Source organism: Mobula birostris, chromosome 2 (assembly GCF_030028105.1).
Source record: "Mobula birostris isolate sMobBir1 chromosome 2, sMobBir1.hap1, whole genome shotgun sequence".
Taxonomy (NCBI): Eukaryota; Metazoa; Chordata; class Chondrichthyes; order Myliobatiformes; family Myliobatidae; genus Mobula; species Mobula birostris.
This window is the reverse complement of record NC_092371.1, coordinates 105,743,352-105,764,879: the sequence shown is the minus strand read 5'-3', so window position 1 is coordinate 105,764,879 and position 21,528 is coordinate 105,743,352. Positions and strand designations below refer to the sequence as shown.

General features: G+C 53.8%; 1 protein-coding gene across 1 annotated transcript in view; it reads left to right on the top strand.

The window, feature by feature from the left end:
- The window catches only part of LOC140210789 (BTB/POZ domain-containing protein 9-like), a 216,867-nt gene extending 195,541 nt beyond the window's left edge, over positions 1–21,326 (top strand). The window contains exon 6 of the mRNA XM_072280073.1: positions 21,277–21,326. Within this exon, the coding sequence (XP_072136174.1) occupies positions 21,277–21,326 (50 nt within the window). The remainder of the gene's footprint in view (positions 1–21,276) is intronic.
- Positions 21,327–21,528: the final 202 nt, after the last annotated feature.

Here is a 21,528-nt window from a genome sequence, read left to right as displayed (position 1 = left end):
CCACACACCCCTCCGTCAGTGAGTACCACACTCCTTCACACCCCTCCGTCAGTGACCACCATACTCCCACACACCCCTACACCCCTCCGTCAGTGCAGTACCACAACCCCCACACTCCTCCGTCAGTGAGGACCACACCCACAGACCCCTCCATCTGTGACTACCACACTCCCCCACACCCCTCCATCAGTGAGTACCACAGTCACACACACCCGTCCGTTAGTGAGTACCACACCTCCTTCTGACAGTGCGTAACACACCCCCACGCACCCCTCCATCAGTGAGTTCCACACCCCCACACACACATCTGTCAGTGAATACCACACCCCTACACACCCGTCCGTCAGTGAGTACCACACTCCCACACCCCCCTCCGTCAGTGAATAACACATCCCCACACACTCCTGTGTCAGTGAGTAATGCACCCCCACACACCCCTCCATCTGTGAGTACCACACCCCCACACACTCCTCCGTCAGTGAGATACCACACCCACACACACCCCTCCGTCAGTGAGTACCACACCCCCACACACCCGTCTGTCAGTGACTTCCACTCACACACACCCCTCTGTCAGTGAGTACCACACTCCCACACACCCCTCCGTCAGTGAGTTCCACTCACACACACCCCTCTGTCAGTGAGTACAGCACCCACACACCCCTCCGTCGGTGAGTACCACACCCCCACACACCCTTCCGTCAGTGAGTACCACACCCCCACACACCCCTCCGTCAGTGAGTACCACACTCACACACCCCTCCGTCTGTGAGTTCCACACCCCCACACACCCTCCGTCAGTGAGTACCACACCCACACACCCCTCCGTCAGTGAGTTCCACACCCCCACACACCCCTCCGTCAGTGAGTACCACACCCCCACACACATTCCTCCATCTGTGAGTTCCACACCCCCACACACCCCTCCGTCAGTGAGTACCACACCCACACACCCCTCCGTCAGTGAGTTCCACACCCCCACACACCCCTCCGTCAGTGAGTACCACAACCCCACACACATCCCTCCATCTGTGAGTACCACACTCCCACACACCCATCCGTCAGTGACTTCCAATCACACACACACCTCCGTCAGTGAGTACAGCACCCACACACCCCTCCGTCAGTGAGTACCACACTCCTTCACACCCCTCCGTCAGTGACTACCATACTCCCACACACCCCTACACCCCTCCGTCAGTGAGTACCACAACCCCACACACCCCTCCGTCAGTGAGGACCACACCCACAGACCCCTCCGTCTGTGACTACCACACTCCCCCACACCCCTCCATCAGTGAGTACCACATCCACACACCCCTCCGTCACTGAGTACCACAGTCACACACACCGTCCGTTAGTGAGTACCACACCTCCTTCTGACAGTGAGTAACACACCCCCACGCACCCCTCCATGAGTGAGTTCCACACCCCCACACACACATCTGTCAGTGAGTACCACACCCCTACACACCCGTCCGTCAGTGAGTACCACACCCCTACACACGCCTCAGTCTGTGAGTACCACACTCCCACCCCCCCATCAGTGAGTTCCACACCCCCACACAACCCTCCGTCAGTGAGTTCCACACACCCCTCCGTCAGTGAGTACCACACCCCCACACACCCCTCCGTCAGTGAGTACCACACTCCCACACACCCCTCTGTCAGTGATTACCACACCCCCACACACCCTCCGTCAGTGTGTAACACACCCCCACACACCCCCCGCCGTTAATGACTTCCACACTCCCACACACCCCTCCGTCAGTGACTTCCACACTCCCACACACCCCTCCATCAGTGAGTACCACACTCCCACACCCCCCTCCGTCAGTCAGTACCACACCCACACACACCCCTCCCTCAGTTAGTACCACACTCCCACACTCCTCCGTCAGTGAGTACCACACCCACACACACCCCTCCGTCTGTGTGTCCCACACTCTCACCCCTCCATCAGTAACACTCCCACACACCCCTCCGTCAGTGAGTACCACACTCCCACACACACCCCGTCTGTGAGTACCACACCCCTCCCTCAGTGACTACCACACTCCCACACACCCCTCCGTCAGTGACTTCCACACTCCCACACACCCCTCCATCAGTGAGTACCACACTCCCACACCCCCCTCCGTCAGTCAGTACCACACTCCCACACACACCCCGTCTCTGAGTACCACACCCACACACACCTCTCCGTCTGTGAGTACCACACCCACACACACCCCTCCGTCAGTGAGTACCACACCCCCACACCCCTCCCTCAGTGACTACCACACTCCCACACACCCATCCGTCAGTGAATACCACACTCCCACACACCCCTCCGTCAGTGAGTACCACAACCCCACACACACCACTCCATCTGTGAGTACCACATTCCCACACACCCCTCCGTCAGTGACTTCCGCTCACACACACCCCTCAGTCTGTGAGTACAGCACCCACACACCCCTCCGTCAGTGAGTACCACACACACACACCCATCCGTCAGTAGATAACCCACCCCCACACACCCCTCCGTCAGTGAGTACCACAACCCCACACACACCACTCCATCTGTGAGTACCACACTCCCACACACCCCTCCGTCAGTGACTTCCGCTCACACACACCCCTCAGTCTGTGAGTATAGCACCCACACACCCCTCCGTCAGTGAGTACCACAACCCCACACACCCCTCCGTCAGTGAGTACCACACCCACAGACCCCTCAGTCTGTGACTACCACACCCCCCCACACCCCTCCATCAGTGAGTACCACATCCACACACCCCTCCGTCAGTGAGTACCACAGTCACATACACCCATCCGTTAGTGAGTACCACACCCCTTCTGACAGTGAGTAACACACCCCCATGCACCCTTCCATCAGTGAGTAACACACCCACACACACCTCTCCGTCTGTGAGTAACACACCCCCACACACCCCTCCGTCAGTGAGTACCACACTCCCACACACTCCTGTGTCAGTGTGTAACACACCCCCACACACCCCCCGCCGTTAGTGACTTCCACACTCCCACACACCCCTCCGTCAGTGACTTCCACACTCCCACACACCCCTCCATCAGTGAGTACCACACTCCCACACCCCCCTCCGTCAGTCAGTACCACACCCACACACACCCCTCCCTCAGTTAGTACCACACTCCCACACTCCTCCGTCAGTGAGTACCACACCCACACACACCCCTCCGTCTGTGTGTCCCACACTCTCACCCCTCCATCAGTAACACTCCCACACACCCCTCCGTCAGTGAGTACCACACTCCCACACACACCCCGTCTCTGAGTACCACACCCACACACACCTCTCCGTCTGTGAGTACCACACCCACACACACTCCTCCGTCAGTGAGTACCACACCCCCACACCCCCCCCTCAGTGACTACCACACTCCCACACACCCATCCGTCAGTGAATACCACACTCCCACACACCCCTCCGTCAGTGAGTACCACAACCCCACACACACCACTCCATCTGTGAGTACCACACTCCCACACACCCCTCCGTCAGTGACTTCCGCTCACACACACCCCTCAGTCTGTGAGTACAGCACCCACACACCCCTCTGTCAGTGAGTACCACACACACACACCCATCCGTCAGTAGATAACCCACCCCCACACACCCCTCTGTCAGTGAGTACCACACTCCCACATCCCTTCGTCAGTGAGGAACACACTCCCACATCCCTTCGTCAGTGAGTAACACACTCCCACACACACCCCTCCTTCAGTGAGTAATACACCCCCACACACACCACCTTCAGTGAGTAACACACTCCCACAACCCTCCCTCAGTGAGTACCATACCCCCACATACCCCTCTGTTAGTGACTACCACACCCACACCACCCCTCCGTCAGTGAGTAAAACAACCCCACACACCCCTCCGTCAGTGAGTACCATAACTGCACGCACCCCTCTGTCAGCGAGTAACACACCCCGACACACCCCTCCGTCAGTGAGTACCACACTCCCACGCACCCCTCCGTCAGTGAGTACCACACCCCCACACGCACCCCTCCGTCAATGAGTACCACACTCCCACACACCTCGCCGCCAGTGAGTACCACACCCCCACACCCCTCCGTCAGTGAGTACCACACCCCCACACACACCCCTCCGTCAGTGAGTACCACACCCCCACACCCCTCCGTCAGTGAGTACCACACCCCCACACACACCCCTCCGTCAGTGAGTACCACACCCCCACACACCCCTCCGTCAGTGAGTACCACACCCCCACACACTGCTACACCCCTCCGTCAGTGAGTACCACAATCCCGTACACCCATCCGTTAGTGAGTACCACACTCCCTTCTGTCAGTGAGTACCACACCCCAACACATTCCTCCATCAGTAACACCCTCCCACACACCCCTCCATCAGAGAGTACCACACGCACAGATCCCTCCGTCAGTGAGTACCACACCCCCACACACCCCTCCGTCAGTGAGTACCACACCCCTACACACACCCCTCCGTCAGTGAGTACCACACCCACACACACCCTCCGTCAGTGAGCACCACACCCACACACACCCTCCGTCAGTGAGTACCACAACCCTACACACCTCTCCGTCTGTGAGTACCACACTCGCACACCCCCCTCCAGCAGTGAATAACACACCCCCACACACCCCTCCGTCAGAGTAACACACCCCCGCACACCCGTCCATCTGTGAGTACCACACCCCCACACACCCCTCTGTCAGTGAGTACCACACTCCCACACACCCTTCCGTCAGTGAGTTCCGCACCCCCATACACTCCTCCGTCAGTAAGTAGCACACCCCCACACACCCATCCGTCAGTGACTACCACACTCCCAAACACCCCTCCGTCAGTGAGTACCACACTCCCACACCACTCCATCAGTCAGTAACACACCCCACAGACCCCGCCGTCAGTAACACACCCACACACACCCCTCCATCTGTGAGTACCACACTCCCACACCCCTCTCCATCAGTGAATTACACATCCCCACACACCCCTCCGTCAGTGAGTAACACACCCCCACAGGATCCTCCATCTGTGAGTACCACATGCCACACACCCCTCCGTCAGTGAGTACCACACCCACACACACACCTCTGTCAGTGGGTAAAACACCCCCACTCACCCCTCCATCCTTGAGTTCCACACCCCCACACACCCCTCCATCAGTGAGTACCACACTCCCACACACCCCTCCATCAGTGAGTACCACATCCACACACCGCTCCGTCACTGAGTACCACAGTCACACACAACTGTCCGTTAGTGAGTACCACACCCCCTTCTGACAGTGAGTAACACACCCCCACGCACCCCTCCATCAGTGAGTTCCACACCCCCACACACCCATCTGTCAGTGAGTACCACACCCCTACACACCCGTCAGTTAGTGAGTACCAGACCCCTGCACACCCCTCCGTCAGTGAGTACCACACTCCCACCCCCCCCTCCGTCAGTGAATAACACACCCCCACACACTCCTCTGTCCGTGAGTAAGGCACCCCCACACACCCCTCCATCTGTGAGTACCACACTCCCACACATCCCTCCATCAGTGAGTACCACACTCCCACAGCCCTCTGTCAGTGAGTACCACACCCACACACACCCCTCCGTCAGTGAGTACCACACTCCCACACCCCTCCCTCAGTGAGTACCACACCCACACAAAACCGCTCCGTCAGTGAGTTCCACTCACACACACCCCTCCGTCTGTGAGTACAGCACCCACACACCCCTCCGTCAGTGAGTTCCACACCCCCACACACCCCTCCGTCAGTGACTACCATACTCCCACACACCCCTCCGTCAGTGAGTACCACACTCCTTCACACCCCTCCGTCAGTGACTACCATACTCCCACACACCCCTACACCCCTCCGTCAGTAAGAACCACAACCCCACACACCCCTCCGTCAGTGAGAACCACACCCACAGACCCCTCCGTCTGTGACTACCACACCCCCCCACACCCCTCCATCAGTGAGTACCACATCCACACACCCCTCCATCTGTGAGTACCACAGTCACATACACCCATCCGTTTTTGAGTACCACACCCCTTCTGACAGTGAGTAACACACCCCCACGCACCCCTCCATCAGTGAGTAACACACCCACACACACCACTCCGTCTGTGAGTAACACACCACCACACACCCCTCCGTCAGTGTTCCACACCTCCACACACCCATCTGTCAGTGAGTACCACACCCCTACACACCCCTCCGTCAGTGAGTACCACACCCCTACACACCCCTCCATCAGTGAATAACACACCCCTACACACCCCTCCATCAGTGAATAACACACCCCCACTCGCCTCTCCGTCAGTGAGTAACACACCCCCACACACCCCTCCGTCACTGAGTAACACACCCACACACACCGCTCCGTCAGTGAGTTCCACACCCTCACACATCCCTCCGTCAGTGAGTACCACACTCCCACACTCATCTCTATTTGTGAGTACCACACTCCCACACCGCTCTCCGACAGTGAGTACCACACTCCCACACCGCTCTCCGACGGTGACAACCACACCCACACACACCCCTCCGTCAGTGAGTAACACACCCACACACATCCCTTCGTCAGTGAGTAACACACCCACACACACCCCTCCGTCAGTGAGGACCACACCCACACAAACCCCTCCCTCTGTGAGTTCCATACTCCCACACCCCGCCGTCAGTGAGTACCACACTCCCACACACCCCTCTGTCAGTGAGTACCACACCCCCACACACCCCTCTGTCAGTGAGTAACACACCCACACACACCCCTCCGTCAGTGAGGACCACACCCATACAAACCCTTCCCTCTGTGAGTTCCACACTCCCACACCCCGCCGTCAGTGAGTACCACACCCCCACACACCCCTCTGTCAGTAACACACCCACACACACCCCTCCATCAGTGACTACCACACTCCCAAACACCCCTACACTCCTCTGTCATTGAGTACCACAACCCCACACACACCCCTCCATCTTTGAGTACCACACTCCCACACACCCATTCGTCAATGACTTCCACTCACACACACCCCTCCGTCAGTGAGTACAGCACCCACACACCCCTCCGTCAGTGAGTACCACACTCCTTCACACCCCTCCGTCAGTGACTACCATACTCCCACACACTCCTACACCCCTCCGTCAGTGAGTACCACACCCCCACACACTCCTCCGTCAGTGAGTACCACACCCCTACACACCCCTCCGTCTGTGAGTACCACACCCCCACACACTCCTCCGTCAGTGAGTACCACACCCCTACACACCCCTCCGTCAGTGAGTACCACACCCACACACACCCCTCTGTCAGTAACACATCCCCGCACACCCCTCCGTCAGTGAGTACCACACTACCACACACCCCTCTGTCAGTGACTTCCACTCACACACACCCCTCTGTCAGTGAGTACAGCACCCACACACCCCTCCGTCAGTGAGTTCCACACCCCCACACACCCCTCCGTCAGTGAGTACCACACCCACACACCCCTCCGTCAGTGAGTTCCACACCCCCACACACCCCTCCATCAGTGAGTACCACACCCCCACACACATTCCTCCATCTGTGAGTTCCACACCCCCACACACCCCTCCGTCAGTGAGTACCACACCCACACACCCCTCCGTCAGTGAGTTCCACACCCCCACACACCCCTCCGTCAGTGAGTACCACAACCCCACACACATCCCTCCATCTGTGAGTGCCACACTCCCACACACCCATCCGTCAGTGACTTCCAATCACACACACCCCTCCGTCAGTGACTTCCACTCACACACACACCTCCGTCAGTGAGTACAGCACCCACACACCCCTCCGTCAGTGAGTATCACACTCCTTCACACCCCTCCGTCAGTGACTACCATGCTCCCACACACCCCTACACCCTTCCGTCAGTGAGTACCACAACCCCACACACCCCTCCGTCAGTGAGGACCACACCCACAGACCCCTCCGTCTGTGACTACCACACTCCCCCACACCCCTCCATCAGTGAGTACCACATCCACACACCCCTCCGTCACTGAGTACCACAGTCACACACACCCCTCCGTCAGTGAGTACCACACTCCCACACACTCCTCTGTCAGTGATTACCACACCCCCACACACCCTCCGTCAGTGTGTAACACACCCCCACACACCCCCCGCCGTTAGTGACTTCCACACTCCCACACACCCCTCCGTCAGTGACTTCCACACTCCCACACACCCCTCCATCAGTGAGTATCACACTCCCACACCCCTCCGTCAGTCAGTACCACACCCACACACACCCCTCCGTCAGTTAGTACCACACTCCCACACCCTTCCGTCAGTGAGTACCACACCCACACACACTCCTCCGTCTGTGTGTACCACACTCCTCACCCCTCCATCAGTAACACTCCCACACACCCCTCCGTCAGTGAGTACCACACTCCCACACACACCCCGTCTGTGAGTACCACACCCACACACACCCCTCCGTCAGTGAGTACCACACCCCCACACCCCTCCCTCAGTGACTACCACACTCGCACACACTCCTCTGTCAGTGTGTACCACACTCCCACACCCCTCCGTCAGTGAGTACCACACTCCCACACACCCATCCGTCAGTGAATACCACACTCCCACACACCCCTCCGTCAGTGGGTACCACAACCCCACACACACCCCTCCATCTGTGAGTACCACACTCCCACACACCCCTCCGTCAGTGACTTCCGCTCACACACACCCCTCCGTCTGTGAGTACCACACTCCCACACACCCCTCCGTCAGTGACTTCCGCTCACACACACCCCTCCATCTGAGTACAGCACCCACACACCCCTCCGTCAGTGACTACCATACTCCCACACACCCCTACACCCCTCCGTCAGTGAGTACCGCAACCCCACACACCCCTCCGTCACTGAGTACCACAGTCACACACACCCCTCCGTCAGTGAGTACCACACTCCCACACACTCCTCTGTCAGTGATTACCACACCCCCACACACCCTCCGTCAGTGTGTAACACACCCCCACACACCCCCCGCCATTAGTGACTTCCACACTCCCACACACCCCTCCGTCAGTGACTTCCACACTCCCACACACCCCTCCATCAGTGAGTATCACACTCCCACACCCCTCCGTCAGTCAGTACCACACCCACACACACCCCTCCGTCAGTTAGTACCACACTCCCACACACTTCCGTCAGTGAGTACCACACCCACACACACCCCTCCGTCTGTGTGTACCACACTCCTCACCCCTCCATCAATAACACTCCCACACACCCCTCCGTCAGTGAGTACCACACTCCCACACACCCCTCCGTCAGTGAGTACCACACCCGCACACACCCCTCCGTCAGTGAGTACCACACCCCCACACCCCTCCCTCAGTGACTACCACACTCCCACACACTCCTCTGTCAGTGTGTACCACACTCCCACACCCCTCCGTCAGTGAGTACCACACTCCCACACACCCATCCGTCAGTGAATACCACACTCCCACACACCCCTCCGTCAGTGAGTACCACAACCCCACACACACCCCTCCATCTGTGAGTACCACACTCCCACACACCCCTCCGTCAGTGACTTCCGCTCACACACACCCCTCCGTCTGTGAGTACCACACTCCCACACACCCCTCCGTCAGTGACTTCCGCTCACACACACCCGTCCGTCAGTGACTACCATACTCCCAGACACCCCTACACCCCTCCGTCAGTGAGTACCACAACCCCACACACCCCTCCGTCAGTGAGTACCACACCCACAGACCCCTCCGTCTGTGACTACCACACCCCCCCACACCCCTCCATCAGTGAGTACCACATCCACACACCCCTCCGTCAGTGAGTACCACAGTCACATACACCCATCCGTTAATGAATACCACACCCCTTCTGACAGTGAGTAACACACCCCCATGCACCCCTCCATCAGGGAGTAACACACCCACACACACCCCTCCGTCTGTGAGTAACACACCACCACACACCCCTCCGTCAGTGTTCCACACCTCCACACACCCATCTGTCAGTGAGTACCACACCCCTACACACCCCTCCGTCAGTGAGTAACACACCCCTACACACCCCTCCGTCTGTGAGTACCACACTCCCACACCCCCCTCCATCAGTGAATACCACACCCCCACTCACCCCTCCGTCAGTGAGTAACACACCCCCACACACCCCTCCATCTGTGAGTACCACACCCCCACACACCCCTCCGTCAGTGAGTACCACACCCCCACACACACCACTCCGTCAGTGAGTTACACACCCACACACACCCCTCCGTCTGTGAGTAACACACCCCCACATCCCTCCGACAGTGAGTAACACACCCACACACACCCCTCCGTCAGTGAGTAACACACCCACACACACCCCTCCGTCAGTGAGTAACACACCCCCACATCCCTCTGTCAGTGAGTAACACACCCACACACATCCCTCCGTCAGTGAGTAACACACTCCCACACACCCCTCCGTCAGTGAGTACCACACTCCCACACCGCTCTCCGACAGTGAGTACCACACTCCCACACCGCTCTCTGACGGTGACTACCACACCCACACACACCCCTCCGTCAGTGAGTAACACCCGCAGGCCCCTCCGTCAGTGAGGACCACACCGACACAAACCCCTCCGTCTGTGAGTTCCACACTCCCACACCCCGCCGTCAGTGAGTACCACACCCACACACACCCCTCCGTCAGTGAGTACCACACTCCCACACACCCCTCCGTCAGTGACTACCATACTCCCACACACCCCTACACCCCTCCGTCAGTGAGTACCACAACCCCACACACCCCTCCGTCAGTGAGTACCACACTCCCACACACCCCTCCGTCAGTGACTACCACACTCCCACACACCCCTCCGTCAGTGAGTACCACAACCCCACACACACCCCTCCGTCAGTGAGTACCACACTCCCACACACCCCTCCGTCAGTGACTACCATACTCCCACACACCCCTACACCCCTCCGTCAGTGAGTACCACAACCTCACACACCCCTCCGTCAGTGAGTACCACACCCACAGACCCCTCTGTCTGTGACTACCACACCCCTCCATCAGTGAGTACCACATCCACACACCCCTCCGTCAGTGAGTACCACAGTCACATACACCCATCCGTTAATGAGTACCACACCCCTTCTGACAGTGAGTAACACACCCCCATGCACCCCTCCATCAGTGAGTAACACACCCACACACACCCCTCCGTCTGTGAGTAACACACCACCACACACCCCTCCGTCAGTGAATACCACACCCCCACTCACCCCTCCGTCAGTGAGTACCACACTCCCACACACCCCTCTGTCAGTGAGTACCACACTCCCACACACCCCTCTGTCAGTGAGTACCACACCCCCACACCCCTCCGTCAGTGAGTACCACACCCCCACACACCCCTCTTTCAGTGAGTAACACACCCACAGGCACCTCCGTCAGTGAGTACCACACCCACAGGCCCCTCCATCAGTGAGTACCACACTCCCACACCGCTCTCCGACGGTGACTACCACACCCACACACACCCCTCCCTCAGTAACACACCCACAGGCCCCTCCGTCAGTGAGTACCACACCCCCACACACCCCTCCGTCAATGAGTACCACAACCCCCACACCTTTCTCGTCAGTGAAATCCACACTCCCCTCCCCCGTCAGTTAAGTCCACACCCCACCCCCCTCAAGTCAGTGAGTACCACACCCCAATCCTCTCTCTGAAATTGTTCCACCCCCACCCCAACATGTCAGTGAGTTCCACACTCCACCCCCTCTCTGAAAGTGAGTACACAAGCCTCACCCTCTCTCTGTCAGTGAGTTTCACCCCGCCCACTCTGTAGCAATGAGTTCTACAAACCCCATCCCCGTCTGTCAGTTGCACACACCAAGCCCCTTCTCCGTTTCTGAGTTCTACACCCACCCCCTCTGCGTCAGTGAGTTCCACACCCCGTTACAGTCAGTTCCACAAACCCCTCCCCGCCTTGAACAGAGTTCCCCAACCCCCAATCACTGTTCATCAGTGAGTTCCACTCACCCACCCACCCTTTCTGACAGTGAGTTCCTCACACCCACCCCTCCCAAGTCAGTGTCCCACACTCGTACAGCTTTCTTTTTCAGTGAGTTGCACACCCCCAACCCCTCTCTGCCGTGAGTACTGCCCCACCTCTGTCAATGAGTTGCACACTCCCACCACCCCTCTCCAAGAGTGAGTTTCACCCCCCCAAACCCTCTCTGACAGTGAGTTGTAAACCCCACACCCCTCTCCGACAGCCTACCCCACACCCCTCTCCAACAATGAGTTGTACACCCCACGCCCCTCTCCAACACTGTTGTAAACCCCACACGCCTCTGACAGTGGGTTGTACACCCCACACCCCTCTCCGACAGTGAGTTGTAAACCCCACGCCCCTCTCCAACACTGAGTTGTACACCCCACGCCCCTCTCCAACAGTGAGTTGTACACCCCACACCCCTCTCCAACAGTCAGTTGTAAATCCCGCACCTCTCTCCGACAGTCAGTTGTAAACCCCACACCCCCCTGACAGTGAATTGTACACCCCACACCCGTCTCCGATAGTGAGTTGTAAACCCCACGCCCCTCTTCAACACTGAGTTGTACACCTCATGCCCCTCTCCAACAGTGAGTTGTACACTCCACACCCCACACCCCTCTCCAACAGTCAGTTGTAAACCCCACACCTCTCTCCGACAGTCAGTTGTAAACCCCACACCTCTCTCCGACAGTGAGTTGTACACCCCACACCCCCCTGACAGTGAGTTGTACACCCCACACCCCTCTCCGACAGTGAGTTGTAAACCCCACGCCCCTCTCCGACAGTGAATTGTACACCCCACACCCCTCTCCGACAGTGAGTTGTACACCCCACACCCCTCTCCGACAGTGAGTTCTAAACCCCACACCCCTCTCCGACAGTGAGTTGTACGCCCCACACCCCTCTTCGACAGTCAGTTGTACACCCCACACCCCTCTCCGACAGTGAGTTGTAAACCCCACACCCCTCTCCGACAGTGAGTTGTACACCCCACACCCCTCTGACAGTGAGTTGTACACCCCACGCCCCTCTCCGACAGTGAGTTGTACACCCCACGCCCCTCTCCGACAGTGAGTTGTACACCCCACGCCCCTCTCCGACAGTGAGTTGTACACCCCACGCCCCTCTCCGACAGTGAGTTGTACACCCCACATTCCTCTGACAGTGAGTTGTACACCCCACACCCCTCTGACAGTGAGTTGTACACCCCACACCTCTCTCCGACAGTGAGTTGTACACCCCACTCTCCCGGCAGTGAGTTGTACACCCCACACCCCTCTCCGACAGTGAGTTTACACCCCACACCCCTCTCCGACAGTGAGTTTACACCCCACACCCCTCTGACAATGAGTTGTACACCTCACACCCCTCTCCGACAGTCAGTTGTACACCCCACACCCCTCTCCGACAGTCAGTTGTACACCCCACACCCCTCTCCGACAGTCAGTTATAAACCCCACACCCCTCTCCGACAGTGAGTTGTAAACCCCACACCCCTCTCCGACACTGAGTTGTACACCCCACACCTCTCTCCGACAGTCAGTTGTACACCCTACACCTCTCTCCAACAGTGAGTTGTACACCTCACACCCCTCTGACAGTGAGTTGTAAACCCCACACCCCTCTCCGACAGTGAGTTATACACACCACACCCCCCGACAGTGAGTTGTACACCCCACACCCCCCTGACAGTGAGTTGTACACCCCACACCCCTCTGACAGTGAGTTGTACATCCCACACCCCTCTGACAGTGAGTTGTACATCCCACACCCCTCTCCGACAGTGAGTTTTAAACCTCACACCCCTCTCCGACAGTGAGTTGTACACCCCACACCCCTCTCCGACAGTGAGTTGTACACCCCACACTCCTCTGACAGTGAGTTGTACACCCCACACCCCTCTGACAGTGAGTTGTACACCCCACACCTCTCTCCGACAGTGAGTTGTACACCCCACTCTCCCGACAGTGAGTTGTACACCCCACACCCCTCTCCGACAGTGAGTTTACACCCCACACCCCTCTGACAATGAGTTGTACACCTCACACCCCTCTCCGACAGTCAGTTGTACACCCCACACCCCTCTCCGACAGTCAGTTATAAACCCCACACCCCTCTCCGACAGTGAGTTGTAAACCCCACACCCCTCTCCGACACTGAGTTGTACACCCCACACCTCTCTCCGACAGTCAGTTGTACACCCCACACCTCTCTCCGACAGTCAGTTGTACACCCCACACCTCTCTCCGACAGTCAGTTGTACACCCTACACCTCTCTCCAACAGTGAGTTGTACACCTCACACCCCTCTCCGACAGTGAGTTGTACACCTCACACCCCTCTGACAGTGAGTTGTAAACCCCACACCCCTCTCCGACAGTGAGTTATACACACCACACCCCCCGACAGTGAGTTGTACACCCCACACCCCTCTGACAGTGAGTTGTACACCCCACACCCCTCTGACAGTGAGTTGTACACCCCACACCCCTCTGACAGTGAGTTGTACATCCCACACCCCTCTCCGACAGTGAGTTGTAAACCCCACACCCCCCTGACAGTGAGTTGTAAACCCCACAGCTCTCTCCGACAGTGAGTTGTACACCCCACACCCCTCTCTGACAGTGAGTTGTACACCCCATGCCCCTCTTCGACATTGTGTCCTGTACTCCCTTCCCCCCTCCAACAAGGAGTGACATAGTGTCCGAAAATATTGAAACATTGCGGATAGACCTAGCAAACTGCAATGGTAAAAAGACACTGATGGGAGTTGCATGCAGACCCCCAAACAGTAGTAAGGCTGTTGCTTATAAATTACAATGGGAGATAGAAAGTGCATGCCAAAGGGCAATGTTAGAATTGTCCTAGAGGATTTCAATATGCAAGTAGATTGGGAAAATCAGGTTGGTTTTGGATTTCATAAGGGGGAATTTCAAGAGACCCTATGAAATGGCTTTTTAGAGGAGCTTGTGGTTGAGCCTACTATTCTGTATTGGGTGATGTGCAATGAACCAGAATTGATTAGCAAGCTTAAGGTAAAAGCATCCTTTGGGGCCACTGATCATAATATAATTGAATTTACCTTGAAATTTGAGAGGGAAAAGTTAAAGTCAGATGTATCAGTATTACAGTTGAGTAAAGGGAATTGCATAGGCATGAGAGGAGTTGACCAGAATTGACTAGAAAAGAACACTGGCAGGCATGACAACAGAGCTGCAATGGCTGGAATTTTTGGAAGCAATCTGGAAGGCACAGGATATATATATCCCAAAGAGGAAGAAATATTCTAAAGACAAGTTGACACAACCATGGCTAACAAGGGAAGTGAAAGCCAACCTGAAAGCCAAAGAGAGGGCATGTAATAGATCAAAAATTAGAGGGAAGTTAGAGGATTGGGAAGCTTTTAAATACCAACAGAGGACAACTGAAAAATTCATTAAGAAGGTAAAGATGGAATACGAAAGTAAGCAAGCCAGTAATATTAAAGAAGTTACCAGAGAGAAGGTTCTTGGGAAACTGAAAGGTCTGAAGACTTAAGTTACCTGGATCAGATGGACTACACCCCAGGGTTCTGCAAGTGGTATCACTAGATTCCGGTATGGTTCTGGAAGATTTGAAAATTACAGATGTCACTCCACTCTTCAAGAAGGAAGAGGGACAGAAGGAAAGAAATTAGGCCAATTGATCTGATTTCACTGGTTTGGAAGATGTTGGTAGTCAATTGTGAAGGATGTGGTTTCAGGGTACATGGAGGCATCTAACCCTAAAATAGGCCATGGTCAGCAAGGTTTCCTCAAGGACAAGGAATTGGTTCATTTATCTACTTGGATTTTCAAAAGGTCTTTGACAAGGTGCCACACATGACACTGCTTAACAAGCTACAAACCCATGGTATTACAGGAAAGATTCTAGCATGGATAAAGCAGTGGTTGATTGGCAGGGGGCAAAGAGAGGGAATAAAGAGAGCCTTTTCTGGTTGGCTGCTGGTGACTAGTGGTGTTCCAAAGTTTGTAGACAGTATGAAGATAGGTGGTGGAGCAGGTAATTCTGAGGCAATAGGGAGGCTACGGATGGGCTTAGACAGATCAGGAGAATGGGCAAAGAATTGGTGGATGGAATACATTGTAGGAAGTGCATGGTCATGCACTTTGGTGGAAGAAATGAAAGGGTTGGACTATTTTTGAAATTGAGAGAAAACTCAAAAAATAGAAGTGTAAAGGGATTTTGGAGTCCTTGTACAGGATTCCCTAAAGGTTAATTTGTGGTTTGAATCTGGTGAGGAAGGCTAATGCAATGTTAGCATTCATTTCAAGCGGACTAGAGTATGTTGAGACTTTATAAAGCACTGGTGAGTCCCCACTTGGAGTTTTAGACCCCTTATCTTAGAAAGGATGTTCTGAAACTGGAGAGGGTTCAAAGAAGTTTCACGGAAATGATTCCAGGATTAAACAGCTTGTCATATGAAGAGCGGTTGATGGCTCTGGACCTTTATTCACTGGAATTTGGAAGAATGAAGGGTGACCTAATTGAAACCAATCGAATGGTGAAAGGCCTTGATAGGGTGGATGTGGAGAGGATGTTTCCTACGGCGGGAATGTCTAAGACCAAAGGACACAGCCTCAAAATAGAAGGGCGTCCTTTTAGAATGGAGATGATGAATTCCTTTAGCCAGAGAGTGGTGAATCTGTGGAATTCATTGCCATAGGCAGCTGAGGAGGCCAAGACTTTACATATATGTAAGGCAGAGGCTGATAGATTCTTGATTGGTCAGGGCATGAAAGGATACGGGAGGAGGTGGGGGGTGACGCTGGAGATAGGGGCTTAGAGGAAAAATGGATTAGCCATGATGAAATGGCAGAGCAGACTTGATGGCCTAATTCTGCTCCCTACCTTATGGTCTTCTGGTCTTATACTTACCAAAACTTCTCTTAAAGAAGCATCCATCACTTCCTCTGGCTGCTCATTCCACATTCACACCACCCTCTGAGGAAAGAAACTCGCCCTCACGTTCCTCTTAAATATTTCACCTTTCACCCTTAACCTCAAATTCCTGTCTCGTCCAACTCAATGAGAAAAGCCCCCTTGTATTTCCCGTATCTATTCCCCTCATAATTTTTCCCCTCTATCAAATCTCTGCTCATTTTCCTACGCTCCAGGAAATAAAAGTCCTAACCTATCAACCTTTCCCTGTAAATCAGGTACTCAAATGTCAGCAACATCCTTGTTGGAAATGTTTCCAGAGAAATAGCAGATGGAGTGTTATCTGGACTAATGTGAGGTGGTGCACTTAGGGCAGTTGCCTTCAAAGGGAAATATGCCATATATGTTAAGACCCTTGGCAGCATTGAAGTACAAAGGGATGTTAAGGTGCAAGTGAATCATTCAATGAAAGTGGAAATACTAATAGTGAGGTACAAAAAGGTGTATTATGTGTGCAAGTATGTGTGTATGTGGGCATGCATGCATGTATGGAGGATTTGCCACTGAAATAATACTCGGGTGTACGTGTAATTGGATATATTGTTGTACATTTTTAGAGGAATAATCTGCTTGCTTGTACTGTGGTTTATTTTGGATGCTGCCATCCTTTGCAGTGCGGGGATGATTTAATTCATTGTAATTGCAGTGTGTTGCTCCCCAGACTCTGTGTTTTTGCTCTATTAAAGAATCAGTGAAAAGAGATGGATGGCTTATGCTGTGGGTGAGCTGGCTGCCTGGGAATTGAGAGTTAATGAGAGAGTGTACGTCCACAGTGGATGACTCCCTGTCTCATTTCTCTTTAATGAGGGAATGTATTGGTTTGGGGCAATCGATGCAAAGCTATTAGATCACATACGCTGTCTTCGGCTGATGCAATTAAATGCAGCCAAGTGTGTAAAACAAAATCTCAGGTTCCACTTAATGCTGGAATTGGATCTGGCCTCATGCGGCCATTCCAACCACGTAGTGAGGTGAGCAATGAGATTATTCAGGACCACGTCGATACCAAATATGATATGCAGAGGTCTCAGGGAAGAGGAACACTGACCTTCCCTGTTGTCAGACTTGCTTTGGTCTGCAGGCAGCTTCAGTTTGTGAGCATTAGGTACACATAATCTGCAGTTTCAGAAGCGAGAATGAAAAACCAGGAATTCTGGATACAGTCTCTGGGAATGTGCAATAGGTGGGAAATTGCAGATTTTATCAATCTAAAATATAAATGGGCTTGCTGGAGAGACTGAGTAGGTTTGGTAGAGCAAACCAGAGTTTACAGTCTGTCAGACAATCACCCACCTGGAACACATTCTGTCTCCACATACGCTGCCTGACCCTTGGAATCTGGGAGGTCAGCTCTCTGCCTCCACCAGAGGAGACTCTTAGATAGGCACCTGGATGATAGAAATGCCATGGATAAGAGAGAAGGGTTAGATTGATCTTAGAGTAGATTGATCTTAAAAGATCACGACCCATCATGATGGGCTGAAGGGGCAATACTGTGCTGTATTGTTCTATGGTCTCGCTCTCATGAGAAAAATCAAGTGAAGCCCAGCTCTTTGCAGCCATTCTCACTAATCCATCTGTTCCATTCCAACCCCTCCCTCAGTTCGTAAGAATGCAACCAGGCCCCCTGACCTCTGACCCTCTGGTAGTCACTGTTACCCCAACTGGTTTCCTGTAAAACCAGCCCCTGGACACTGACTGTATGACTAAAACTTCTTCATCAACTGTTCCGTTATACCCACTCCTTCTGTCAACCAAAGTCCACCACTCCCCACAAATCCATCAACCCTGTCCCCTCACCACCAACATTTCCCCTCGCCCCTCACCCTTCCATCAACATTTCCTTCACCTCTCTGCTTCCATTATCATCTTCCCCAGCCCTCCCCCTTCCATCGTTGTCTCCCCTCACCCCTCCCCTTCCATAAACATCTCCCCTCATCATTCCATAAACATCAACACCCACCCCTCACCTCTCCCCATCAACATCTCCCCTCACCCCTCCCCTTCCATAAACATCTCCCCTCACCATTCCATCAACACCCACCCCTCACCTCTCCCCCATCAACATCTCCCCTCACCCCTCCCCTTCCATAAACATCTCCCCACACCATTCCATCAACATCAACACCCATCCCTCACCTCTCCCCATCAACATCTCCCCTCACCCCTCCCCTTCCATAAACATCTCCCCTCACCATTCCATCAACACCCACCCCTCACCTCTCCCCCATCAACATCTCCCCTCACCCCTCCCCTTCCATAAACATCTCCCCACACCATTCCATCAACATCAACACCCATCCCTCACCTCTCCCCATCAACATCTCCCCTCACCCCTCCCCTTCCATAAACATCTCCCCTCACCCCTCCCTTTCCATAAACATCTCCCCTCACCATTCCATCAACATCAACACCCACCCCTCACCTCTCCCCATCAACATCTCCCCTCACTCCTCCCCTTCCATTAACATCTCCCCTCACAATTCCACCAACATCGACACCCACCCCTCATCTCTCCCCCATCAACATCTCCCCTCACTGCTCTGCTTCCATAAGCATCTCCCCTCACCCGTCCCCCTTCCATAAACATGTCCACTCTCCTCTTCCCCTTTCATCAACATCTCCCCTCACCATTCCAATGGGCAGTCTGCAGAGAGGGCTCATTTAGGGTGGGACTGGGAACCAAGAACATTTGAGGAAGTGAATGGACAGCCTAACAGAATCAAATCATCCCTGCTTTCATATTTCATTCCCCTCTCAAATCACAATAAAGTTCTGTAGCTTTCCTGAGTACTTGCAGTGGCTGCATACCAGCTCTCTGAGTCATGCACTCGCACACCCAGATCTCTCTGCATCTTAGCATTCTGCAGTCTCTCTCCTTTTAAATAATATGAATAAAGTCAAAATTGAGTTTATTGTCATCTGCACAAGTACATGTATACACAGCACAATGAAAACCTAACTTGCAGCAACATGGCAGGCATTTATCAAATTTTACGGCATATGCCAATGATATTAAACTTGATTTTGATATAGCATAATATAAACAGCATTCACAAGGAAAACAAAAACTGTATGCAATTTATAGCACTACAGCACAGAAACAGGCCCATCTGCCCATCTAGGCCATGCTGAACTATTGCTTTCCCTGGTCCCTTCGACCCACACCTAGACCATCCATATAAATCAAAACTTCATTTTAATATTGAAATCAAACTCGCATCTACCTCTTCTACCAGCAGCTCAAGCCACACTCACACCACCCTCTGAGTGGAGACATTCCCCTCCACGTTCTCCTGAAACATTTCACCTTTTACCACTAACCTATGACCAATTTATACAAGAAGGATTGCAATTCAATCAAAACAAAGTGATCAAAGTACTCATAGGTTTCAACCAAAAACATACAATTCCTTCCCTTCTACAGATATTGTTCAACCTGTTAATTGTTTGTTGCTCCAGATTCCAGCATCTGCACTCAATTGTGTCCCTGCCTCCCTGACAGTTTACTTTTCCTGATGTGACAAACACTCACTTTTCACCACATTATACTGCTTTTGCCCATGCATAAGATCAGTCGAGGTCAGTTACCCGGTAGCACAGGCTTAGACAGTCACGTGCTTTTCCCCTTAACCTACTCACGCACAAGATCAGTCGAGATCAGCTGCCCAGTAGCACGAGCTCAGGCAGTCAAGTGCTTTTCCCCTTAACCTACACGTGCACAAGATCAGCCAAGATCTGCTGCCTGGTATTGAAGGCTCAGGCAGTCACGTACCTTCTATTCCTTCTTTAAAGGTCACAGAGGGCAGTGGGATGGCGAATTAAAGTAGCACACAAAATGCTGGACGAAGTCAGCAGGTCAGACAGCATATATTGAAGTGAATAAACAGTCAATATCTCGGACTAAGACCTTTCTTCGGGAATCCTGATCAGGCCATAACATCAACAGTTTATTATGATGGAAATGGATGGACCAGCTATCAGGGTGCTGGTGGATGCAGATACAATTATGAAGTTTAAATAGCTTGTAGATCGACACGTGAATATGCAGGACGTAAAGTGACTGGAGTCCTGTGCAGGCAGAAGGGATTGGTTTAATTTGACATTCCGCTCGGCACAGATATTATGAGCCGAAGGGTTTGTTCCTTTGTTGTACCGTTCTATCCTTTGTGATTGTTTCAGAAAGGACAGTGGCAGCCATTCAGTCAGTAGTGTTCCAGATGATGAGGTGAGGGTGGGGAGTCAAAGTGTGACTGAAACACAGACTGCCCCACTAGTGACTCCAGAACCACCACTGTATATCAGAATCAGGGTTTAATATCACTGACATATGTCGTGAAATTTGTTGTTTTGTGGCAGCAGGTCATTGTAATACATAATTTTTAAAAAACTATAAATTACAATAAGAAATATATTTTCAAAACCTGAAAAAAT